The 24789-nt window shown below is 34.7% G+C and overlaps 1 protein-coding gene across 3 annotated transcripts in view; it reads right to left on the bottom strand.

The window, feature by feature from the left end:
• Positions 1–6141: 6141 nt before the first annotated feature.
• The window catches only part of LOC108347040 (structural maintenance of chromosomes protein 5), a 36512-nt gene continuing 17864 nt past the window's right edge, over positions 6142–24789 (bottom strand). The window contains exons 10-30 of one of the 3 annotated variants that reach the window (XM_017586149.2): positions 22785–22906; positions 22547–22691; positions 22400–22465; positions 21889–22017; positions 21695–21793; positions 21421–21586; positions 21174–21319; positions 20949–21012; positions 20730–20854; positions 20468–20545; positions 19675–19747; positions 19454–19557; positions 17901–18017; positions 17752–17829; positions 12523–12622; positions 12393–12447; positions 12092–12140; positions 11925–12012; positions 11773–11845; positions 6576–6679; positions 6142–6490 (exon numbers count right to left, since the gene is read on the bottom strand). In XM_017586149.2, coding sequence (XP_017441638.1) covers positions 6429–6490; positions 6576–6679; positions 11773–11845; positions 11925–12012; positions 12092–12140; positions 12393–12447; positions 12523–12622; positions 17752–17829; positions 17901–18017; positions 19454–19557; positions 19675–19747; positions 20468–20545; positions 20730–20854; positions 20949–21012; positions 21174–21319; positions 21421–21586; positions 21695–21793; positions 21889–22017; positions 22400–22465; positions 22547–22691; positions 22785–22906 — 2043 coding nt within the window. In that variant the 3' untranslated portion in view covers positions 6142–6428. Of the gene's footprint in view, positions 6491–6575; positions 6680–11772; positions 11846–11924; positions 12013–12091; positions 12141–12392; positions 12448–12522; positions 12623–17751; positions 17830–17900; positions 18018–19453; positions 19558–19674; positions 19748–20467; positions 20546–20729; positions 20855–20948; positions 21013–21173; positions 21320–21420; positions 21587–21694; positions 21794–21888; positions 22018–22399; positions 22466–22546; positions 22692–22784; positions 22907–24789 lie in introns of those variants that run through there. The other 2 variants (XM_017586157.2, XR_008249895.1) reach the window with 2 other exon arrangements.

Raw genomic sequence — 24789 nt, 5'->3', positions numbered from 1 at the left:
TAAAAGACTCAGGAATCAACAACTGCCATGTGTGCAAAACCCTAGGTCGAGGTCTCGAGTTGGATCTGATGAACTGAAACGACGTTTTGGCGTGCGTTTCAGAAAGAAATAGTTTGTATGGGGTTAGGGAAAATTTTGGATAGGAAGTAGATTTACTTTATGTACATTACACTTTTACTTGCTCGCAAATAAGTTATTTATTAATAAGAGAATTTAGATTAGCTAATAAACTACTTCAACTAAGTTTGAGAAGATAATAATCATGTTATCTAAGCTTAAGTAAGTGTCAAATTAAAATACGAAATTTAATTATATTAATGTAATACTGACATAAAAAAATAATACAATACACATGAAATTTACATCAAAAAATTTGAATGATTAAATTTGTTACTCATTATGTAATCCATGATTGTGTAAGCCTACTTAAACAACGAATGCAATAACCTAACGTGTTGAAATATAATTAAATTAGATTAGATGGATCATGAAAATATCACATTAGTATCCAATAAAAACATACTACACACATGATTTTTTTTATCCATTGCAAAAGTTAGAAGTTAATCTCATTATCTTAACCAAATCAATTGTTTAGATTCAATATCTTTTGAAATAAAAAAACGTACAAAAATTATATATATATTAAAATAAATCGTAAAAAATATATATTTAATCATCAATTTAGAAGCGGAGAATCGAGATGATATAGAAATCACTACAAAATGAGAATTAATTATTGACGGATTTGATCCGTCGATAATACAAAAAAGTCATTGGTAAACATTAATTACTGATAGATTATCAATAGCTATGAATCTCTCGGTATAAAGCTTGTCGGAGAGGGTGTATGTGACTGAAAGACGAGCCTAAAACGCCAATCACCTTAAGTTACTGTTCTCTGGTTCGAAGTACCGAAATAAAATTTTCTGTTTCAAAGAATGAAAGTTGTGGAAGGGCTTACGTGTCGTCATTAATATTCCAAAAAAAATTTCATTTCCTATAGTGGATAAATAGGGTGGTGATAATATTCTAATTAACAACTTTTCAACACTAATGATATAATATTTTAATTTTAAAATATAAAATAATTTAGGAAAAGGAACTATAAAAGTAAAACTATTTTTTTAATTAAATGCTTCATATATGTATAGAAAACCTTAAGGGTGTCCGTTTAAATTTTTTCACATAGATATACAGTTATTTATGGTGAAGACTTTGTGTCATTTATGGTAACCTTTTCAGGGGACGGATTTGTGAACTTTATATTTTATTTAATTTTTAACTGTTATTTTTATATATATTTTTGGAAAATTAAAGTTGGTTATTTAATATATGAAAATTAACTAAATTTGAATCATCAACTTCAATTTAAAAAATATAAAAAATTAATTAAAAATGTAACAAAGTTGATTAAAGTTAAATGACTTTTTTCGAAAAAAAATGATTGAATCCATTCTTTTTCATATACGAAAAATAACAATGATTTATCAACAAGTGGATCCAAAACTCACCAACAAAGAAAAAAGGCCAAATCATACATATTAAAATTAATTTCCAATATTTTACCTCCATCAATTACTATATTTCATACAGAAGCTTCAGAGGCATGATATGATATGCAACTCATAATATCAATTAATTAATTAATCAACAGAATTATTTATGAATAGCTAGCTTCTGGGGTCATCAAAATTTCATAGACTATAATCGATTACACTTTTTGACGAGATGATGGGTTCAAAATGGTCTTCCAATAATATAAAATTAAAGCAAAACATGACATATATGGAATCTCTTTTATTTCTTCTCATCCAATTCTTAGTTTTCATTAAAGGCTAAACACCTTTTCTTTCTGTCTTTTGTGTTTCTTTCTTTCCATAGTTCCTAGAACATGCTTTATATATGTTGGTCAAGGCACAAAACAATGGTTAGTTGCCAATATCTTCATCAAAATGAAGAGTTAATTTGATTTGGGGTAGTTGTTTATTATAAGATGGTTTACAATTATTTTTTTAAGAGAAAAGTGTTGGAGATTTTAGAATCGACTAGAAATAAGAAGAGGCTATAATATAAGTGAATATAAATTTTAATTTATAAATTATTTTTATATGGTTAAGTTAAGTTTAAATTTTAATTTTTAAAATAATATAGTCATTCAAAACTTAGTTTAACGAGATTTACTATTATTAAGTCTATCGTATTACTCGCTAAGGAACCTTCGTTATATATGTTTTAAAAAAAGAGAAATGTGTTTCATATTTTATATCGATCAGAATAAAATAAGATTATAATAATAAATGAATGCAAATCTATTGAAAATAATCAATACCTTAAATATTTTAAGATTAAAAATAATGTCAATTTCTTAATGACGGTTTAAAATATTTTGAAAACATTAACAACACCACAACTTCGACAGTATAATGTAAATAAATATCATACTATATTTGAAAAAAAAATGAAACAAAACTTATTTTATAAATCGATCTTTTAAAATTGAAATAAGTTTAAAATTCATTTATTTAAATTTTACAATAATAACACTTAAGTCAAATCTATAAAAATTACCTTAATTCACAATTCTCTGACGATAAATTCTTTATATATTATTTAACTTTTTAATTTTTAGTTAATTTAACATCTAGACTCACAACTTTATTAACATTTTATACAACAAGTAGAAAAGTTGTATTTAGTTTTTGTTGCTTGAGTAGGGTGTAGATTTATGTGAGAAATATAGCATGAAAAGAGAAAGAGTGAATGAGACAGTAACATAGATGAAGGGATGAAGATTATGGTGATAAGTGAGATAGGTTGAAAATAGAACAGGATACCCTACACTTCAAAAGCAATTGTGCAGTCATAATCTAATCATTGCATATAACTTTTTTCTTCTATTTTTTCTCATCAAATTTTTAATTATAAAATATAAAGTAAGAATGCGCCTAGCAGAGAATAAGCGAAAACTAAGTATGTATGAAAATAAATAAAAAATAAAACTTATTTAATTTCAGGAGAACCTTAATTTCTAAAATTTATCCTTCTTACTATAATTGAAGAAAACGGGAGAGGATAGTTAAATTATTGGAAACATGTTCGAATACGATTCTTTACTAATACTTATAATAAAGAAAAATAAAAAATTAAATATAACGATTTTTATCAATTTAAATTGATTTAAATAAATTTTAAATTTATACATTTTTTTAAAGTTTTTTATTTTTAAGTTAAAGGTAAGTGTTAACTTTTTGGCAAGTATACCAAATCGTTCCAAGTAATACAGTGAATAAGTAAAAGTATCGTTTCCCAAGGGACTTGTGCAATACATGACAATTCTTTCTTTTATAACTAAATTAGACATCAAAATGCACAAAACAACACAAAAAACTATTTTTGGTATTTTATCAAACAGTTGGTGTGCAAGGAATTTATATTTAAAAGAAAGTTCGTTGGAATTGAGTTTCATGAATCATATGAATATAAAACTCTGTTCAAATATTTCATTACTTCATTCAAACATTCACATCAAGGCATACTAGTCCTAATTCCTTAGCAACTAGTTCTAAATTAATATATTAAAATGATAATCCCTTAGTCAATTTAACATACAATTTGCATTAAGTTCGATGTTAAGAATGATCAAGTTATTGAGTCTAAGATCCCAATCACTTAAGTGCTCTATATAACATTATATTTTCATATAATGATAATAAATTCAAGAAAGAGCATATGAACGAACAACGATATATTGAGCAGGAAAATTAAATCACAGCGAGTTCATTACATCCAATCCCAACAAAAGATAAATTTAACTACTCCTAGTCATCTAAAACGTACACATTTGAAGCTCCTGGCAACAATGGTGTCTTGATGCCTTGAAGTAGTCTCTGGAAGTTCCTGAGATGTTTTCGTTTCTTTCTTTTGTCCGGAACTTCTGTCAGAAGAAGATGTTTCTGTCGCTCTGTCACGTCTTTTAAAGCCACTTAAATTCATTAATTCGCTCAGCGCACATGTACTAGTGCGCTATGCGAATTTTCTTAACTGCTGCACTTTAACTGATGTTATTCGCTTAGCGCACATGTACTGGTGCGCTATGCGAATTTTCTTCTTCTGGCAGTGCGAATTTTGGCTTTCGCTTTGCAAAAATTGGCTGACAAGAGTCTAAATAATATACCATTTCCTGTACAATATTTTACATAACAATCTACTACCTATTACAACTTTTCAATGAGGAACAACATGAATAATTACAAGATTCAGCTCATTTATAAGTATAAAAACAACTCTTTTTCACACTTATCAGTAAGTTTATTTTAATTTATACAAAAAAAAATATGATTGTAGATGAGAGCCAATCTATTACTAAACAAATATATTCTAAAACCTTGACCCGTGTGACAATTACTTAAAAGTACATTCTATTTCATTTCACCAAATAATAAAACTTTTCCATTTTCATTCGAATTATTTGTTGCTTCCCATTTTCAATTTTTTTCAACCCTTATTTACAATTAGAGCTGTCAAAACGGCTCACCCAGCCCGATCTGATTCGGCCCACCATGGATTGGTCACTTAGTGAGCCAACCCAACCCGACTCATTTATTAGCGAGTCAGAAAAATTCAAACTCGACCCGACCCACCATGAGTTGGTGGGTAAACGGGTTGGCTCACTGGCTCACTTAATTACAATTTTTTTAAATAAAAAAAATTAAAAACTTTTTATAATTCAAATCTAAACAAATTTCACTCCCAAGATAGGAACTTAAATAATTTTTTCAAGCAAAAACAAAATAATAAATATTTTTTTATAAAATTAAAATTAAAATTTAATAAAATAAAATTAGGTATGTGGGTTGGTGGGCCAACCCGACCCACCACGGGTTCAACCTGCATGAACCAGGTTGGATTGAAATTTGACCTGCATAAAAAAAATACAATTTTTTCAAACTCAACCCGGCTCAAACCCGTGATGGGCCGGGTTGGCCCATGGATTGTGACCCATTTTGAGAGCTCTATTTACAATCATGAGTTTTTTTTAAGCTTTAAATCACCCGCAAGTGTCTAAGTACTTAGAAAAATTAATGTTGGTCTAATATCTACGATAGGTAAAAGTATAATTTATAATATTTACCAAATTGTACTTTTAGTCTTTTAAAATTTAAACAAAAAATATTTTGATTTTTTCCATTATATATTTCTGCTTAAGATGAACTAATAATTAGAGTTGTATGCCAAATATATTATTTGTTAATATCAAATAATTTTTAAACATCATACAATAACCTTAAAATTAAAAAACTTTATTACAGGAAAAAGTACTCTTTGATAGGGGTAGAATTCTAGAAAAAAAAATTGTACTGAAAAAGCAACGTAAAAGAAAATAAGTCAAGGGGCTTTCTCCCTCGACTTCCAATATTTCTTTTTACACCTCTATATTTTAGAGTGATACCAGATATGTATTTTCAATATATATATAAAATATAAAATCAATTAGATAAGCACTAAGTATTCTTTATCAAATATATTTATTACGAAGTGGTAGTATATTTAATAGACATTACACCTCAAGTCATTTTCACACTCAAAACAAACAACGTTGTTTGAAACTTTTTCTCATTTTCCGTTTATCTTTGTTTTGAAACTTATCATACACCTATTCATTTCATTTTTCATTGCTTATACTTTTGTTTTCAAAAGAAAGTTAGATATTTTTTATTATATTTTGTATGTATTTTGTAACGTAATAACTAGACATGACTCATTAGACATTTTTCATTAAATTCTTTTAAAAAAATTTAAAAAAAACCATAAAATAAACCATTAATTATTTAAATAACGTTAATAAAAAAACTAAATTGATAAAAATTAAAAACTTATTAAACAAAAATAATTGAGAAAAAAATATTAGGATTGAATTAATAAAACCAAACAAAAATAAAAACTAAATTAGTATTTTATCCTTCAGAATTTTATTGCAAATATAATTATATCTTTTATTAGAAAAACTATTTGTTATTTATGTTTTAACGGTTTTTCTGTTATAATTAGAAATAACTATTTCACACATCTTTTAAATTAAAGTAGGAAATTTGGACGCGCCCATTACGTCATAGAGAAATTTAGTGAAGATGAACCATGAAACAAACAAAAAATGTTGCGATCATTTTAGTGTTTAACAAGTGAAGATGTTGTAATATTAAATATGGAGACAAACCATTGTAACGGAGTGGTAAAAGAATAAATAGCACTGTGCTCTCACAACTGAAAATGAACAAACTCTTTTTTGCCTGCGACTTGGAGGAACAAAGGTTTAATTATATGATAATAGCACATTTACAATACTACTGAACATCTAAAGGACCTTTTTTATCCTTTCACTACAAAAAGATAAACAATGTTGGTTCTCTATGGCGTAATTCCAGTGTTCAGCAAAGTGTGTTTCCAACGAGTCCAGTGATAATACTCCACCGATCACCGGTAGTCCAGACTGATTCACAACAACAACATCATGTGAGAAATATCCGCAATTAAAAAGAGAATTGCCTAGCTTTTGTTTAGTATGAAAAAATTACCCTTCGAGGGTTCTTCAATCCAAGGGCCATTCATCACATTCAATATACTACATGCCTCACTATATTGCAGATCTGGTAACAATTTTGGGGTAAGTAAGAAACACCTGCATCGGATTAAAGATAGTTTATTAATTTCAGACCAATAAATTTGGGAACAAAACATAATTGCGAATGACCCACCTGCGAAGGTCAACATTAACTGTTTATTATTGTACATGTGTGATAATGTCAACTATAGAAACTTGAATATTATAAGATACTTATTTCCACATCAAATAATATTGGATGTTCAGTAAAGTATTTAAGTGTGTGGTTAATAGTTTGGTTTTGAGGGTGCGTTGATAATTCTAAATTTGTATTGGAGTGTCCCAAATTGTGATAGGATATGGAAGGTTTATGGTAGAAGGAAAAAATAAAAGGAAGCGGTGGAAAAGGTTATAAGAGAATATAAGAATAAAGGAAGCAGTGAATAAAGGAAGGGATGGAGAAATAAGTGGAGGCAGTGCTGTCATTGGGAGTTGGTCTATATAATTAGACCAATCAGTTCCTTGGAGGGGAGGATGATAAAAGACATGCTCCAGGAACTCATTAATGATAGAAGGGTTCAAAAGGAAGTGAGAAATCTATCATGGAAGGAAAGAAAGAGGAAAAAGCAGGTATGGAAGCTGAGAAAGATAGTCTGCAAAAGATCAAGAAAGACAAGAAATTCTCTGAAGAAAGAGAATACTTGGCTAATGATGAAAAAAAGGACGAAAGATATCCATAAAGTAGTAAACCAGATGAGGAGGGAGAAGAATTGTTGAGGCTTGGGGTTAAAACAGTAGTGTCAGGGACGACCCAGTTGAGTTTGTTTACAAAGCAAGAAAGGGAAGAAGAGAGGAACTTTTGCAAGACATCAAGAAAGCAAAGAAACCCTTTGGTAGAGGAGAAAATTCAATCAATTGGGAGAAGAAAGGAGAAGAGGATGTCATTGACAATAACGGAACTAGGAAGGGTGAGGAAAAACCAATTTTTCCATGGGTGGAAAGAGGGTTGTCCACATATGAAGGGATTGACACCCAAGGTCAAACAACAAGGGAAACAAATGCTTTTGAAGTTCAAAACACCAAAGGATCAACAAAAGTACACCCAAACAGCAAATAAAATGTAGTCCAGGGTTTCAAGACCTGGCACCAAAATTCCAAGAACCTTTCTTGGAAAGATTTGGCAACAACTCTACTAAGGATAGCTGAAGGGAACAGGAGAAGCATGCTATGTGAGAGTTTGGCAGCACTAACACAGATTGGAATTATGGAAATTTTACGTGAGAGTTTGACAGTAGATGGAAGTAACACTGTGAATCATTCAAATCTGGTTGGATCTTCATTTTATTTTTCTGGAACTAGATTTAGTAACGATATGTGGTCGAAGAAAGTTTTTCTCAAAGAAAGTTTTTCATTTTCAGCCACTCTAGTTATACTGTTAAATCAAGTTTTGTTGGAAATAATGGAGCAGCTGCCGAAAGTGTTGTTGCTACAAGAGTCGATGAAGTCACAATTGAAATTTTGAGGAAATTTTGAGGATTTCACAGAATTGGGTTATAAGAATCCTGGAAGAGTGGAAGTCTTTGGAGGAGGATTTACCAGATTCAATATTTATCAAAGTTAATGAATCAATAATAGATTTTTTAGGGCAATAATTATTGGGGCAGAGGGAACACCTTATCATGATGGCCTATTCCTTGTTGATGTGTTCTTCCCAAGCAGCTATCCCCGGAAGTCCACTACCACTCTGGTAGGCTTCGGCTCAACCCGAATTTATATAGTTCAGGCAAAGTTTGCCTTAGTCTACCTAACATCGGGTCTGGGCATGAGAATGAGAAGGGACAACCAGGTGTTTCAACAATTTTACAGATTTGAGTCTCTATACAGGGTCTAATCTTGAATTCAAAACCATACTATAATGAGCCTGGATTCGCCCATCTAGTGGGTTCTAGAGAGGGTACATTTTTGAGTCGTGCAAGTCAATGGTTTTTTAGTTCTTTTGGTTGGAAGCAGTTCTAATTATTAATGGAACAAAAGGAGTCAACAATTCTCTCATGTCGGCCACCACCCAAGCCTCCAGACCTCAATTTGTAGGTAGTAGTCAGTGGGTTCCCTTCCTATGATAACACAGTGATGAAGATGAGCCATGAGACTCACTTTCCAAACTTGAGGAGAAAGTTGTTATGCAACGGCGTGTAATGATAGAATATGTGTATGATAAGAGGAAATAGATTAAAAAATTAGTTGTTAGTTGGGTTGTTAGGTTGAGTGAGACTCTTTATATAGTGGGGGGCCTTTGTAGGCAAGGGGATGTTTTGGATGTTTAGAGAATTGTTGACAGGATCATTACCATACTGTATGAAGGGAACTTTGTCCCTTGGAGGCATTCTTGCTATTCTGGTGCCTAGAATCAATAATATCATATCTTTTCAGTGAGCTTTGGTGTTTTACAATAGTTTTCTTGGGTTCCTCTACCTAGGAACCTAACAAATTGGTCCGACCTGCCAGATCAAGGAGGGAAAGCATGGAAGGAAGCGACAATACTTTAGAGAGGGGGACTAGCGAACTGGATAAGGGGATTGCAACATGGAGACAAGAGATGAGAAAAAGTTTCCAAGAATTGAAAGAAATGTTAAGAGAATACCAAAATCAAGAAAAAGACTCAAAAGGAAGGGAGAAATTTGTTGACATCATAAGAAAGGGAGGGAGAGAGGAATTTCTTCATGACATCATGAAAGGAAAGAAAGAGGTAAAGAAGGGTATGGTTGTTGGGAAAGATAGCCTGCAAGACATCAAGAAAGCAAAGAAACCCTCAGATGAAAGTTTTCAAGAATTGAAAGAAATGATACGGGAATACCAGAATCGAGAAAGGGGCTACTCAAAAGGAAGTAAGAAATCTCTTGACAGAGCAAGAAAGGGAGGGAGAGAGGAATTTCTTCATGACATCATGAAAGGAAAGAAAGAGGTCAAGAAGGGTATGGTTGTTAGGAAAGATAGTCTACAAGACATCAAGAAAGCAAAGAAACCCTCAGATGGAGGAGAAAATTCAATCAATTGGGAGAAGAAAAGAGAAAAGGATATCAATGAAGAGGATGGTGGAGACCAAGACCGTGAAGGGAATGTTGTTACCATTACTTCAGGGAGTAGAGCGTAAGAAGCTGCTATTTTGAGTGTTGATTTTTGTGTAGGAATTGGAGGGCAAGACAGGAGAGAAGAGAATATATGTAAAGAGGAAGGCAAAGACGAAAACTGTGAGGAAGACATTGTTGTTATTGCTGTTGAGAAAGTTACAGAAGCTGTTGCTGTAAGAATGGATAATGTGACAAATGTTGGTGGGAAAATACATCAAGTGAAGACTGTGGGAATGTTGTGACTCTTGCTTCTTAGAGTGAAGTTGCAATAACAGTTGATTTTAGTGGAGATAGTGTGGTAGGTCGTGGTGCATATGTTAAAACAGTGACGGAGGGTGAACATAAAGGAAAGAAAGCAAAATGTGGTGGAAACATTGTGACTATTACTTCTAGGTATAAAGTAGAAGATACGGCTATTTTGAGTGGGGAAAAATTCATCCAAGAATTCAAGATATTCATGTCACAAGCAAATAAAACACTAGAGGATCAATTAAAGGGATATTTCTTTGCAGGGCTACAATCTAACATTCAATATCGGTCGCCACAACAAGATTCAGAGGACTTAATTACAGATGTGCAAATTGCTTTAGATGTGGGAGAAGGGTCAGCAATGAAGAATCACACCCTCTGTAGTGAAGAAAAAACTAAAGAGGTGAGATTTGTAACAGAAAAATAAATTAGGATGGAGGAGGAAGGGGATACAACAATGAAGAGAGTTGAAGGTGGAGATGCAGCCAGGCAACAATTTTTTCCAAAATCAAATTTACGTAATGAGTAAGAATTTATGGTTGAACTTAGATGTGATAATGATTGAAACATCAATGACATTGGAATTTTGGGATTCCAATTTACTGGGTTCAGAATCTGGTATACAAAAACATCTCTCATATCCACCACCACCCATGCCTCCAGACCTGAATCTGCAGGCAATAGCTAGTGGATTCCCTTTCAATGATAAGGCAATATCACAATGCCAAGGGATCAAGCTTCACTGTTTCAACCTTGAGAACAAGGTTGTTTTTGCATCAACATATAATGATAGGATATGGAAGGTTTATGGTAGAAGGAGAAAATAAGAGGAAGCGGTGGAAAAAGGTTATCAAAGAATATAAGAATAAAGGAAGGGATGGAAAAATAAGTGGAGGCAGTGCTATCAGTTGGGAGTTGGTCTATATAATTAGACCAATCAGTTCCTTGGAGCGGAGGATGATAATTTTGTAAATTGAGCTTTAGCTCTTTGTGAAGGGGAAATCCTTGGAGGAGGGAGTACTCTCCTATTTTGTGTTCTTTCCAGTCTTTTCAATAAAAAATATTACTCTTCTTTCTCTTTTCAATTCTAGGTTCCTAACAAATTGCCTATCTTAATTCTTGAAATACGGTTTATATATATGTTGATCAAGTGAAGTATCGTAGAGTAGAAGTCACAGAGATGTCAACTCTCAAGGACTACGATATGATCGGAACTTTGGTATTGTGGGATATCCGAATCCCACTCTTGCAAGTTTGGCTAGTGGGAGTTTACTACTATCCTTACGCTTATTTTCTAAGTGATAATGTACACACTACACGCTACAAGCAACGCAACATGGTAATTGCATGATGGTGGATCTTGAAAATCTTGCATTTCAAGAGTTGCCAACACTGTCCTAGCGTCTAGCTTAGTGTATATAGGAAACTCACGACATTCACAATCAGGAGATCCGAATATTAATGAAAATTGGCTTCTCTATTGTTTGAGCCTCCCTTAGGTTCTTGAGTGACAATTTACATGATAACTCCCATTATTCTGTCAAGAATTTTTGGGGTCAAATTTTTTAATTTCAAACTGATTGGAGATTATCCTTTTCTTGCCTATAAATACACAAAGTAGGGTCACATTTAGCAGTGTTTATCAGCTGATATAACAGAGATACACATTAATAATATCCCTTGCCTTTCCCTTTTATTTAAGATTATTTTGAAAACAGAAAAACAATCTGACTCAGAAATAATGTATAACTGAACATAGGAAAATAGAGATGAACTGATAATCTTAGAACTCACTGGGGGGTATTTGGCTTGCTTGCTGCTCTCACTAATTGCTGGAACATCTTCCTTTCATTTATTGGGTCCATCCCTGAGAAAAACACAGTCAAAGACCGTCTTTAGAGAGCTGGTGTAAATCTGGAAAGAATTTTCTTCAAACAGTAACCAACCTTGGTTGATCTCATCAACAACTCTAAATGGGCAGTTTGTCAGATCTTGAAGGGAAACAAGATAAACAATAGTTGAAACTGATCGCTCCTAGAAAATCAAACCCCAAGATTCATTAAGAGAGGAAAAGATAGGATGAATGTAATAAGAAATAAATTCTTTGTAATACCCCTCCAGATTGATGATGGGCACTCAAAACTTTAAGCTGTCCAGTTTCTCTGCGAGTGATAATATAAAACAGATATACTCTGTTAGCAGAAGTAAAAATAAAAGGAGAGGCTGAGAAGTGATGGCCATAAACAATAAGAAAAATAATGAATTTTTAGCACATTTTGGATAAGTCCAAATAAGTCAGGGTTCCATCTTAATATTGAATATGACTGGAATCCAGGAGTCATAAAATGACCATAAGATTGAACAGTGATCATGTGAGTGGTACAAAACAGTAACAGTTTCAGAACGGAAGATACCTGAATTTAACTTTTATCAGTATTCCAAATTGATCAAAATCTATATCATGCTCATCTGAGAACACATGAAACATGTCAAGATAAAAGGTTAAGAAAAACCCAAGTTAATATCAAACACCATCTAACAGACCTAGCGAAACTTCTCCAGCAACGGCCATCTCTTGGAAATTGAAACTGAAGGTTTCATTTATTTTTGCTACTAGGTTTCTCAATGTAGGAAGCCATTTTCCCTGCAGAAAAAAAAACATGAAGTTGATTTTTTCTTTTCATAATTTCCCAAAGTCGACAGGACAACGGTTGTATTGTATATGTCCATACAACAGTTCAACAAGAAAAAAAAAATACTTGAACATTTATGAGAAGAAAACTGATTCCGTACAAATTTATATTAAACCAGTACAAAAGAGTATATATAAGGGCTCTATCACCCTAGAATAATGATTACAAAATCTCCTATCGGATCCTAAAGCATCTTCATTGTCATAATTACAGTTACAATGATTGATAATATCTCCTCCAACTCAACACCTCTCTCAAGTTGGTGAATTAATATCTATCATTACCAGCATTGGAGTGAGACCACAATGTCTTATGGGAAGAACCTTCACAAACAAACCTGCCAGCTGAAGTCTCATGAGCCTACAAGTATCTCAGTCACTAGCACGATATTGGACCTTCTTTCCAAAGACGACTTTAGGGACTTGTAGTCACCGCACTCCTATGACCCTACTGTTGAAGTTCTAGGGTCATCCAACAGTATTTTACAACTCCCCTTCCAGGCTTCCATTTCTCCTATTTTGTTTCTTTTGTTGCATGCTACAACCCCATGGCTACTACTGCATCCTCTTCACATCCCACAGCATATCCCCTCTTGTCTCCAATATTCCCCTATCAATTGAAAATTTTGATGGCATGGCACCAATTATAGCACATTGGCTTAAGAAATTAGGTTATGGATCACCAAAGTGGAACACTAGGCCATCCCACTACTAGTCTTAAATTCGTTTAGCTTGCAAACCATGATAATTGAAATAAGGTTAATACCCATATTTGTAGTATTGGACAATCTACTACTCTCCACCCTTCACAAAACGTTGTTTCCTTCCATATGAAACTTGTGAATCAATTTGAAGTGAAGCATGACACTTTTATACCAGTAATATCCAAATATTATATGGCGTAAGTAAACGACCGAATTACTTTTCTAGTCACACAATACCTTGAAGGCTTTATGGCAGCTATGCTAGGCATGTTAATACAATGAGTTTCTGCCTTCCTGCTACTATCCCCATGTTAGAATTATTGTTGTGTGTTCAGAGTGAGTTGGAAAGGAGTGTTAGTGTGTATGTGAGCTGTGAGTGTGTATGTGATATATCTGAGTGTGTGTGAGGTGTATTCCATTAACTTAATCCTATAAGTATAGGATTAAGGAAAATGGTGTAAGAGAAGTGAATCAATAATATTTCATTTAACATGGTATCAGAGCAGGTTCTCTGATCTACCTCTGGGGTCTCTGCTGTCTGCTGGCGGCCGGCCGCCATGGTCGCCGGCAGCCCCTAAAATTCCATTTTCTCTTTATAAATCTTGCAAGAGACCTAAAATCTCCTAGGAAAGGCCACTGCCTTCACTGTTATTCCGCTGTGCAATGCCACTCTTTGCCGCCATCGACCGCCGTCGCCGGCCACCGTCCACCGCCGGCCACCGTCGCAGTTCCGTCCGATGACCAGCGGATCTGGACTGTCTCTTCGAGCGACGGCCAACCACGCTGGTTTTGAGAGCCAGTTCTCGGTCACACGCCGCCACGCAGCGCTTCTTTCCGGCCAGGCTGTCGTCGGCCGCCGGCCACCGTAACAGTTTCGACCGATGACCAGCAGATCTGGTTCGCCTCTTCACGCGACAGCCAACCCCGCCGGTGGGTTCGCCTGATTCTCCTCCACGCTCCGTCACGCGCCGCCACTTTGTGTGCTGCGAACAGGCGCGTGCTGTCCACGCGCCGCCCTCTGCTCGCCGGAAAGTCTCCGCGACACCTCCATAGTCGTCGTCTCGCCGGAGTTTCCTCTCTCTGTTCTGACCTTCCATAGCTTCCATCTTCTTTGGTCTTCACAGAATCTCCATCTCCTCTTTCTGGATCAAGGCCGTCTCCTCTTTGCCGTGAGCTTCTTTATTGTTGGCAGTGTTGGACGAAGCTCCTAAAGAGGAAGAAGATTCCTCCACCAAAATAGCTGGATTTTTCAAAGAACCCTGCTGGACATTACCATTTTTACCGTGTGGCAGCCACTTTCTTTCTTAAAATTAAAAATCACACATTTCTCCGTAATGCTATTGCTGCCCACATGGAAAATGCTGCTGCCAGCCTTCCTTGCTGCCCCAAGGCCGTGACCATGTGCTTCCAGCATCTGCGTGAATCCAAGCTGAACCGTTAAAAGTGAGCTGCTGCCAACCGTGAAGTGCTGGACCTCCTCTCTTTGTTTGTTCAAGACCTTCCAGAGCAGCCATTGCTGCCATCTTCGTGTGTCTTCGTCTCCTCCGTTGATGGTTCAGGCACCGTTTTGCTGTTGTCCAGGCGTCGTTTTGCTGCTCTCCAGGCGCCGTTTTGCCGCTGTCCGGCACCGTTTTACCATTTTTGCCTTGTTGTAACAGCTCATGTGAGCTCATGTGGAGTTGTTCTTTGAGACCGCCCGCTGAATTGAATCTTCCGAAGTTATGGGTTTCAGATTTGTCCAAACCCTCGTACGGATCGGTTCTCACCCATTCTTCCACCTTCACGTTCATGTTGTTCAGTCGTGAGGGGGAGTATGCTTCCAACCACTGTAGGCCCTCATCACCTCATCAGTAAGTGATGGCATACAGGCCCCATCAGTCAGTGCTAGATGGCCGTCCCTGTAAGTCCCCATCACCTCATCAGTCAGTGATGGCATGCAGGCCCCATCAGTCAGTGCTAGATGGCCGTCCCTGTAAGTCCCCATCATCTCGTCAGTTAGTGATGGCAGTCCCTGTAGATTTGTCGCTTCCAGCCACTACAGGCCCCATCAGAAAGTGATGACAATTTAGTCCCTACAGTGAGGGGGAGTATCGTTCCAAGACAACACTGCAAAGGAAATCTCTTGTGTTTGAAGACTTTCCAAGTTGAAGTTTCTTAGTGCTTGTATTTTTCTTAGTGCTTGTATTTGCAATTTGGTTGATTGATGTTATTTTCATTTGAGTATGTATATTCCAAGCTTGGCTCATACAATATGTATGATCCAGCTTGAGGGGGAGTGTTAGAATTATTGTTGTGTGTTCAGAGTGAGTTGGAAAGGAGTGTTAGTGTGTATGTGAGCTGTGAGTGTGTATGTGATATATCTGAGTGTGTGTGAGGTGTATTCCATTAACTTAATCCTATAAGTATAGGATTAAGGAAAATGGTGTAAGAGAAGTGAATCAATAATATTTCATTTAACACCCCACTCAGGCTAAAGACCGAACTAGAGAGTCAAAGTACCTTATTCACGAGTTTGGGTCTATATGGATTGCACAAGAATATTATGCTACCTAGGACCAAATTTTGGGACCTCTTGTGACTTCAACATTGACATCTACAGGAATACATTGCCCATGTTTCTTAGAGAAATTCTTTTAAATGCTCTTGCACAGGGTCATCTAGCTCCAAGAGCCATTATAAGTGTGACTATTGTCATCATCTTGGTAAGACCATTGACTGGTGCAACAGCTTCAATTTACCACATTAGTAAATCTATTGACTGTGTTAAATATAGTAAAACTAGGTATTGGATTAATCTCCCTTATGTAGAAAATACACATAGGGTAATATATTTATAATAATGAGAATGTAGGCTAAACCCAAATACAAATGAATTTGTAAAAATAATATAGGAACTATGTTTTCCTAATTAACATAAAACACAATATATCTAACACTTCCCCTCAAACTAGTACATATAAATCATATGTACCAAGCTTGTTACAATTACAATCAATTCTTGATCTCCGTAAAAACTTAGTGAAAATATCTACTAATTGATCATTTAAATTAATAAATCAGTATTGATGTCTCCAGATACCATTTTCACTCGAATGAAATAACAATCAATCTCAATGTGTTTAGTTTCCAAATACCAAATCAGGGAAAACCTACTTTAGATCCTGAGCAATATAGAATATTGATTGGGAAATTAAACTACCTTACAATTACTCGTCCTGACATTTCCTTTGTAGTCGGTGTGGTTAGTCAATTTCTTAATTCATTGGAATATAGTCATTCATATATGAAAGTACATTAAAGGATCTCAAGGAAAATTTTTGTTATATGGTCATAGTAACCATACTAAAGTTGTCTGCTATTCATACACTGACTAGGTAAGATCTCCTTCTAATAGAAGATTTAGGTCCAGATATTGTGTTTCCATTGGAAGTAAGTTGATTTCTTGAAGAGCAAAAAACAAAATTGTTGTAACAAGATCTAGTGCAAATCCATAATATAGAATTATGGCCTCAAACACTTGTTTGACTTAAACAATTACTTAAAAAGTTGCAATTTAGAAATGTAACTCAAATGACACTTATACGTGACAATCAGGTTGTCTTCATATTAACTCTAATCCTTGTCTTTCATGAAGGTACCAAACACATTGTGATTGACTGTCATTTTATTTGAGAAAAAATTATACCTGGAAACATCAAGACAATGTTAACTCAAGTGATCAATCAATTATCAGATATTTTCATCAAGTCTAGAATTTTATATTTGTAACAAGCTTAGTACATATGATTTATATGCACCAACTTGAGAGGGAGTGTTAGATGTAGCGAGCTTAGGCTCATCTCTTTATATTTTTCTATGTATAAAATGCATAACCCTGTGTGCTCAAAACACAGTAGGGATTCATCCTATGTCTTGCTCTTTTATTTCAACAATTAAGAAGAATAGTTTGAATTAGTTTACACTATAGTATAGATTAAGATCTAAACTAAGACCAAATTCAATTTTAGAGCTCTCTTATCTATGTTCTTTAATTTTATTTTTCCTTGTACCCGTCCAGTTATCTCCCAAATTTTTAGGATGCAATTTAAAATAATTTATTTCTCATCAAATAACAGCTGCAGGTTTGAGGATATTTAATTTATAACTTCGTATCAGAGCCTAGTCAAGTGGTGTGGAGTCCAGTCCGTACTTCACTTGTGCATCAAATAAAAAGTCAATTGATTTACTCTATCCATTCGTCAACCCCCAAGTGCTATTGTGTCAAGGAATACGTTCAGATTTAATATATTTCATTTAACTAAATATTTCAGGATAGTAGTTTATGAACCTCTACATCATACCATTCTAGTTGAGAAAGAAAGCCGATACTTAACTGACCTTAATGTCATTTAACTCAGCCAAACACCGTGTAGATTCCTTTCTGTCTGCTTCCAGTTTTGCTGCAAGATCTTCTATCTATAAAGTAACTGTAAATATAGATAACACATACGAATAACCCAAATAAAATAAGATAATAAAAAGACTACCTGCCGTTGACGATCTTTATATTGTTCCAATATGTTATGATTGACGAAGAGAATTGAATTGGCTTGAGCAGTGGTATCCTGGATAGCTGCCTCTAGTTCCTCAATTGTAGTAGGCATCTAGATTAAAAAACCCAATTCTTGTGAGTCTCCACTCACCTATTTATACAAACTGCCTAAAAAGCATTTCACCTAATCAATCTCAGTGATAATGGGAAGACAAAACATGACCAAATTCTGATTAAGTATTAGAGATGTTCATGTAAAACATTCAGTTAATCGACTGGATGTTAGTTTTATGTTACTGTTATGTTTGTGTAACCTGTTTAGAAGACTTGAGCCTACATATGCTCTGCTTGTATTTTTTCCTATATAAGTGAAATAATATTCAGTTCAGTTTTTGTGAAGCTTTTCTTTGTCTTTTCTTCGTCACAGTTTTCTGATGGTAAGGAAGAAACATATTTGAGATTGATTGTAACTTTAACAGAGTAACTAACTGATATGTTTACTAAGTCTCTTAAAGGGTCTTGTGCTAATGACATTTCTAACAAGTTTGTCTCAATGCAAATGCTAAAACCAGTTTTTCCAAATTACAAGCGTGGAATATCATATATGTTAAAATTGTTGTTTATTATTATTTGTTGTGCAACTTTTATAAAGCTGTTCTTTTTGGGTGTATCTAGCTTATGCGGTCAAGTGTGATGACATATTAACCAAGGTTTTACCTTCAGCAAATTATGAGAACTTGAGAGGAGGTGTTGAATTCTGATTTGAAAATAATTCAGAATATGATATTGTTGAAAATTAAGGAAAGAAATCATAATAAAAAGATTTTATGTAAGGAAATCAATCACAATTAATGAGATCTGATTTGTGCTCCTAATAATAGAATTTGATGGAATTAGAATCTGTCTTTCCTTCATATTAGCTACAGAAGTTATAGCAATATCTATTTTCCTAATTTTTAAGCCAGATTAGTGTACAAAATTATTCTCCCTTTTCTATACCACCTGATTGTATTAGTTTTGTATCAGTGGAATATATTCACTATTTCCTGATACAAATTAGAATTTTAGTGAGTGTGAAATTGAAAAACCAAAAAATAATTTCCAAATGTGAAAATTCTATTCGTTAGCATCTGATATGAGATAGCTCATATTTATATCATATTAGGTGTTCTGACTCACCACAGTTACCACAGAAAGATAACTACAATGACTTAGACAAGGATAACGTGCTAGACCAGGGAAATTATTAATTACATAACCCTAGTAAAAACAGAACCGTGTTATCTGGCTAACACAGCTAGATGAAAAAATTGTTTCGCAAGTGATATAGATTTACCTGAGTTACATCATGTTAATACTATTTTTGCCAGAGACCTATTATTATTTTCAATAACATATAATAATATTAAATGGAAAGCGATGCTTTTGCATTCATATATGGCCTTTTAACATGCAGGAAATGTCATCTTCAAGATGAGGTTACAGATTGCAACAAAAAATATCAAAACAAGAGATGAAATGCATCCTGAACTTTTTTCACACACAAACCTCAAGAAATTCCTTCTTTAGCTCAGGTGTAAGCTGAGCAATTGATTTAGCATACTTCAAGGAATCTGTAAGCTTCTGTCTACAGTTCTCAGATTCTTTCTTACCTGAAGAACAAATAAATTCTACAAATAAACCACATTTGCACGTTGCAGAGTATAAAAACTAAAAACTCTATTTGCAGCAGGCAGAATATAGAAAATAAAACCACAACAGATTCTCACAGTTTTCGAAGTGCAATGATGCTTGCACAGCAAAATTCTCATGCTGCTTCAGGTTGGCATCCATTTCTCCAGTCTAAAAAAAGAAGTAAACATGAGAGAAAAAGAGAAGCAGAGTCAGAGAGAAAATGAATGTATAACACAAAAAGAATTGACGCAAGATTCCACACAAAAAATAGTAGCCAGGGTTGGGATGCACATGGAAGGTCACTTTGAGAAGAGCCCAAGTCCCACGTCAGTTTGAAATAATACCAATACACAGTATAGGTTGCAAATCTCACATTTCAAGCCAAAGCTAAACCTAATCCCACATTTTAAGAATCCATATATCATTATTATGCTTCTTGTAGATCTCTTACTTTCTTTGGTTTGAATTATTGTTGTCAAATTATATTTTATGAGAATGCTAGACTACTTGATATCCCCTTTTCGGATATTTATCAAAGCATCTCTCTTGATTGCAAAATTCTATAACGTCCACCTTTTTCTACAGTAGCATGATAAGGATATCTCGGGACTACAGTTTCTTTCAGTCATACTGAACAGTTACACTCTGCTTTCATTCTCAATAAATTCTGTCTTTCTCAAAAATAAAAATAAAAAACTTGGGCTATTTAAAATTTAGAACTAACAAATAATAGCTATTAAGTTTCACTACAAGATGATAATTCAGTGCAATATTGGTGGCCAAAGAATAACAAGTTTAAATGTAACAAATAGAAGCTATTTCTACATAGATCATGCCTGTTACATGTATTCTGAGTCAACAAAAGTGGCATAACAGTTATTTGATTACCTTTGCATCAAACTCAATAAAAGCCATACGTTGTTCAATAAAAGTTCGTCTGTAACTCACAGCTTCAACAAGAAGATCCTGTCAAAAACAGAACGAAGACCAACAGCGTAAAAGGCCATATTATACTCCAGGGAGGGGGAAAGATTAATAAAAGCAAATTGCAGAAAAAAGAAACAAAAATATAATACATTTATTGAAGCAAACATGCACTAAGCCTTCAAATAACATCTTATAAAGCGACGAAAGAATAGAGATTAATTACCTTAATTTCCATTGCATTCCGAAAACGCTGAATATTATACCTGGAAGCCTGATGAACAAGCTTTGCTATCTCAGTATCTAAATCATCCCGTTCCTCCATCACTTTTAATAACCCTTTCCTCTGATCTGCAGGTCAAAACAAGATATTCATTTAGAATACCGAAGTCAAATGTTAATCAGGAAAGCTTTCAAATCTTTTAACACAGTATATTCTACTCACCAATACGGCTAATGAGTGTTTGACGTTTTTTACGCTCATTCTGTACTGTAATACTAATGCCTTCCTGAAAAATAAAGAATGAATAATATTTCATACTAGGTGACAAATTTAACCCAGTTTAGGTTAAATTCAAAACTTTAAATCACCCACAAGTCCCTACATCAAAAGCCCCAGAACTGAGAATTCAGTACTTTCAAGTCAAAATATAAATTTCCAGAAGCATACCCACTCCTTACGAAAATTAGCAGCTTGATTCACTAAGCTTCTTTCTTCATCTTGAAACTTTTTAACACATTCCTCCAAATTAGCAACGACTTCTTCAAGCTCCTTTTGCTGAGAACGCAGCTTTTCAATTTCACCAACATTCAAATCTAAAATGTACAAAAAAAGGGAATTAGGTGGCAATAAAAACAATCAGTAGAAACTAGGCTTCATGCATATGTTGATTCTATGCAGTATAAGAGTAGCATACTATTCAATAAAAGTTGTGGGCGTTCCACTTGTTCAACGACTGTAGAGACATGATTTACATATCTAGACTTGGACCAACGGTAGTGATTTTCAGGTGTCCACAAATTTACAATTCCTAATCTTGGCACCTCATCAGCGTTCTGATCAGTTTCTTTGGATCCGATATACTGAAACAAATGCCATTAGCAAAAACAGGCATGCATAAATAGTATAACCAAATTATATAAACAAACATACAAACGCATTAGCTTATGGAAGAAAAAATAGAGGCATACTGAATGATCTAGATTAAACTGGCTAATCAAAACCTCCTTTACGGCAATAGGAGCCTCAAAAATTTGATCCAGCCGAGAGTATATGCCAAGAGCACGTTTCTGTTTAGATAATAAAATAACAGAATACAGAGATATTTAGATTGATCAAATGCAAATTGAAAAAAAAAAAAAAACATACCCCAAACCAGACTCACATCTTCGGAAATTTCAAAAGGCTCTCTTTGGTGGCCACCATCACCTGTATAATTTAAAACTGGTACATCAAAGAACTGCAGGTGCTTCACCAAAAGATCTCGATCACCAGAATCTTGTGTTATGAAGGACTGTATTTGAAAAAAGAAAAAAGAAAAAGTAACCAACAGCAGAGATAATAAAGACGACTAACTTAACACCACACCAAAAGAAAGAAGGATAAAAATGAGCAGCATGAACAAGCAGAATTTATCAACTTTACCGTGAAAAAGAAATTGAAAAAAGGGATACACAAAGAAAAAATATATCATTGCACAATGTTGTCTACACAATCATCACCAGAGAAGCAAGTTAAAAAATGGATTCCACAGCTTAAAACAAATATACGATAAAATATTAAAAAGAAAAACTAAATATAGAATTTTGACATTCAAGTTGAACAAAATTCACCAGGTGAGTTTTTGCTAGTAGAAAATAGAGAACCTTGTATTTCAATTAGATATCTATGATTACCTTCCAAGTGTAGTGAGCCACTTGACCCTCTAGATATGCGGCATGAACTTTATTTGATACATTCACCTGATATTTCACTCAACAATTTAACTGACTAAGCAAGCAGCCCAAAAATCCAAAACAGCATGAATTTTTTAACCCATGTACCTCTACTAAGACTGGGCCATAAACCTCCTTATTGAATTCATGTTGATGTTCTTGGACCCATTTATAAGCTTCAAAAATTTTTTCAGCCCCTGACCTTTGCAATACATGCAAACACTTCGTACTTTTATTATCCATTTCCATCAACCTGCCCATTAAACAATATAGGGATATTTCAAATATATGAACTTGCATCAGTATCAAACACAAAATTGCACTTTACTTTTAACATAACTTCTACCTCTCTTTGTTCTGCATCATGAATGACTTCTTGCGCTTTATTTCATTCTCTGCTTGTGACTTATTCTGCCTCACTTGATTAGCAGCATAATCCAATTCACCGATTTCGGCTTTTAGTCTTTGCTGGAGGGGAAAAAATCACTTTTCCATAAGAGAGCAAGTACCAAACAAAAACACAATTTTTTTTGTGGTGTAACTTAAGATAAAGTTCTTAGAAAATATTCAGTCAAATGCAACAGAACATGTCTACAAATGTGGATTCTCCCAATGAAATACATCTTAATTAAAGCGGGAGAAGGTTCTAATGGTGGTGCGGCTAATCATGATTAGCAGGTTCCTCCAATTGTTAATGATTACGAAGGTGGAGATGTCATTGATGTTTACTTTTTATTTTGTCATTTGTCATATTTTAGAAAATATCCGTGGATACTAAAAATCCAGACAGTTTTAAAAAGGTGCCTTGTGCAAGGACTGGATGAGTTTCTATTCAGCATGTGAGCTTGTGCTGACCTATTGGCGTCCCTACCTCCACCATACCTTTTCTTACTAAATTAAACAAGTAATTAAAGGTAATCAGCCTGTTAGGAAACCACAGAACAAGAAATGAACTAAGAGGAAAAGATAGTATGAGAAAGGATCATAGATGCTGTTTCATTGAAATAAAGGCCAAAAACAAAAAGAATAACCTACTGTCCAGAGCTAGGCTCCTTAAGAGACCAAAACGGTACTCTCCAATCTATATTTCATTCAACAACCGAATCCCCTCCCCACACACACTGTCTTGACAATATAAAGGTAATAACGAAAAGGTAAATCTTCCTAGGATCCTCCAATTCTCTCTCTAACTAATTATGTCCACCTGAGCCTCTTTATTTTGTTTTCTCCTGCTATAAACTTTGTTAGGATATTTATCCTATTTTATCATCATTATAGTGTGTCAAGGGTTACCCTATTTATCATGATTATATTATGTCTAGGATTACCCTATTTATCATGATTATAGTGTGTCTAGGGTTACCCTATTTATCATGTATTTGTATATCAATTTATTCTTATAAATAGAAGATTGTGAGAGGGATCAATTAAGCCCTCTAGAATTATTTTATAGTTTCAATCTTAAGTTGGTATCAGAGCGGGTCGATCCCGCTCTGGTTTCTGTCTCGTAATATATATCTGTCCGGCGTCACAGTTCTTTGTCGCCCGCCGCTGCCCGCTGCTGCCCGCCGCCGGCCACCGTCAACCGTCGGCCACCGTCATCCGTCGCCGGCCACCGTCTCCGGCCACCGTCACCGCCGGCCACCGCCCGCTGTTGCCGGCCACCGTCGTCCATCACTGTCAAAGTTTCCTTCGTCTAAACCCTTAGGGTTTTCTTGTTCTTCGTTAGTACTATTCGTCTTCTTCAGAAATGGCGTCTGGCAGTACTCTTTCCTTCTCTAGAAGTCCATCAATTACCTCCGAGAAGCTAAATGGAAAAAATTATCTATCATGGTCTGCTGCCGTTGAAATGTGGTTCCTTGGCCAAGGGCATTATGACCACCTTGAGCGAGATGGAAGCCATGTGCCTACTGAAAAAGCTGATCAGTGGAAACAAGCAGATTTCCAGTTGTGTGCCCTGTTATGGCAATCAGTGGAACCCAAACTTTTTGTATCTTTGAGGGCTTTCAAAACTTGTCACTCCTTTTGGAAGAAAGCCCAAAGCATTTATGCCAACGATATTCAACGTCTCTATGACACTACGAATAAACTTGCATCTCTTAAAATGGCAGACCATGATATGGTGTCCTTCATGGCTGAAGCCCAATCTGCTGTCGAAGAACTTAGGATGTTTTTGGAAGTAGATCCATTAGAGGATATAAAAAAGAAACTAGACAAATTCTACATGGTGTTGATCCTTCGTGCCCTACATCCCGATTTTGATCATCTCAGAGATCAACTTCTAACTAGTCATGAGGTCCCCTCTATGGAAACATTGACCACTCGCCTTCTGCGTGTCCCGGTATCTCAAA

This window comes from Vigna angularis, chromosome 1 (assembly GCF_016808095.1).
Source record: "Vigna angularis cultivar LongXiaoDou No.4 chromosome 1, ASM1680809v1, whole genome shotgun sequence".
In the NCBI taxonomy this organism is placed as follows: Eukaryota; Viridiplantae; Streptophyta; class Magnoliopsida; order Fabales; family Fabaceae; genus Vigna; species Vigna angularis.
The sequence above is the reverse complement of the archived record's forward strand: the minus strand, read 5'-3'. Positions and strand labels throughout refer to the sequence as shown.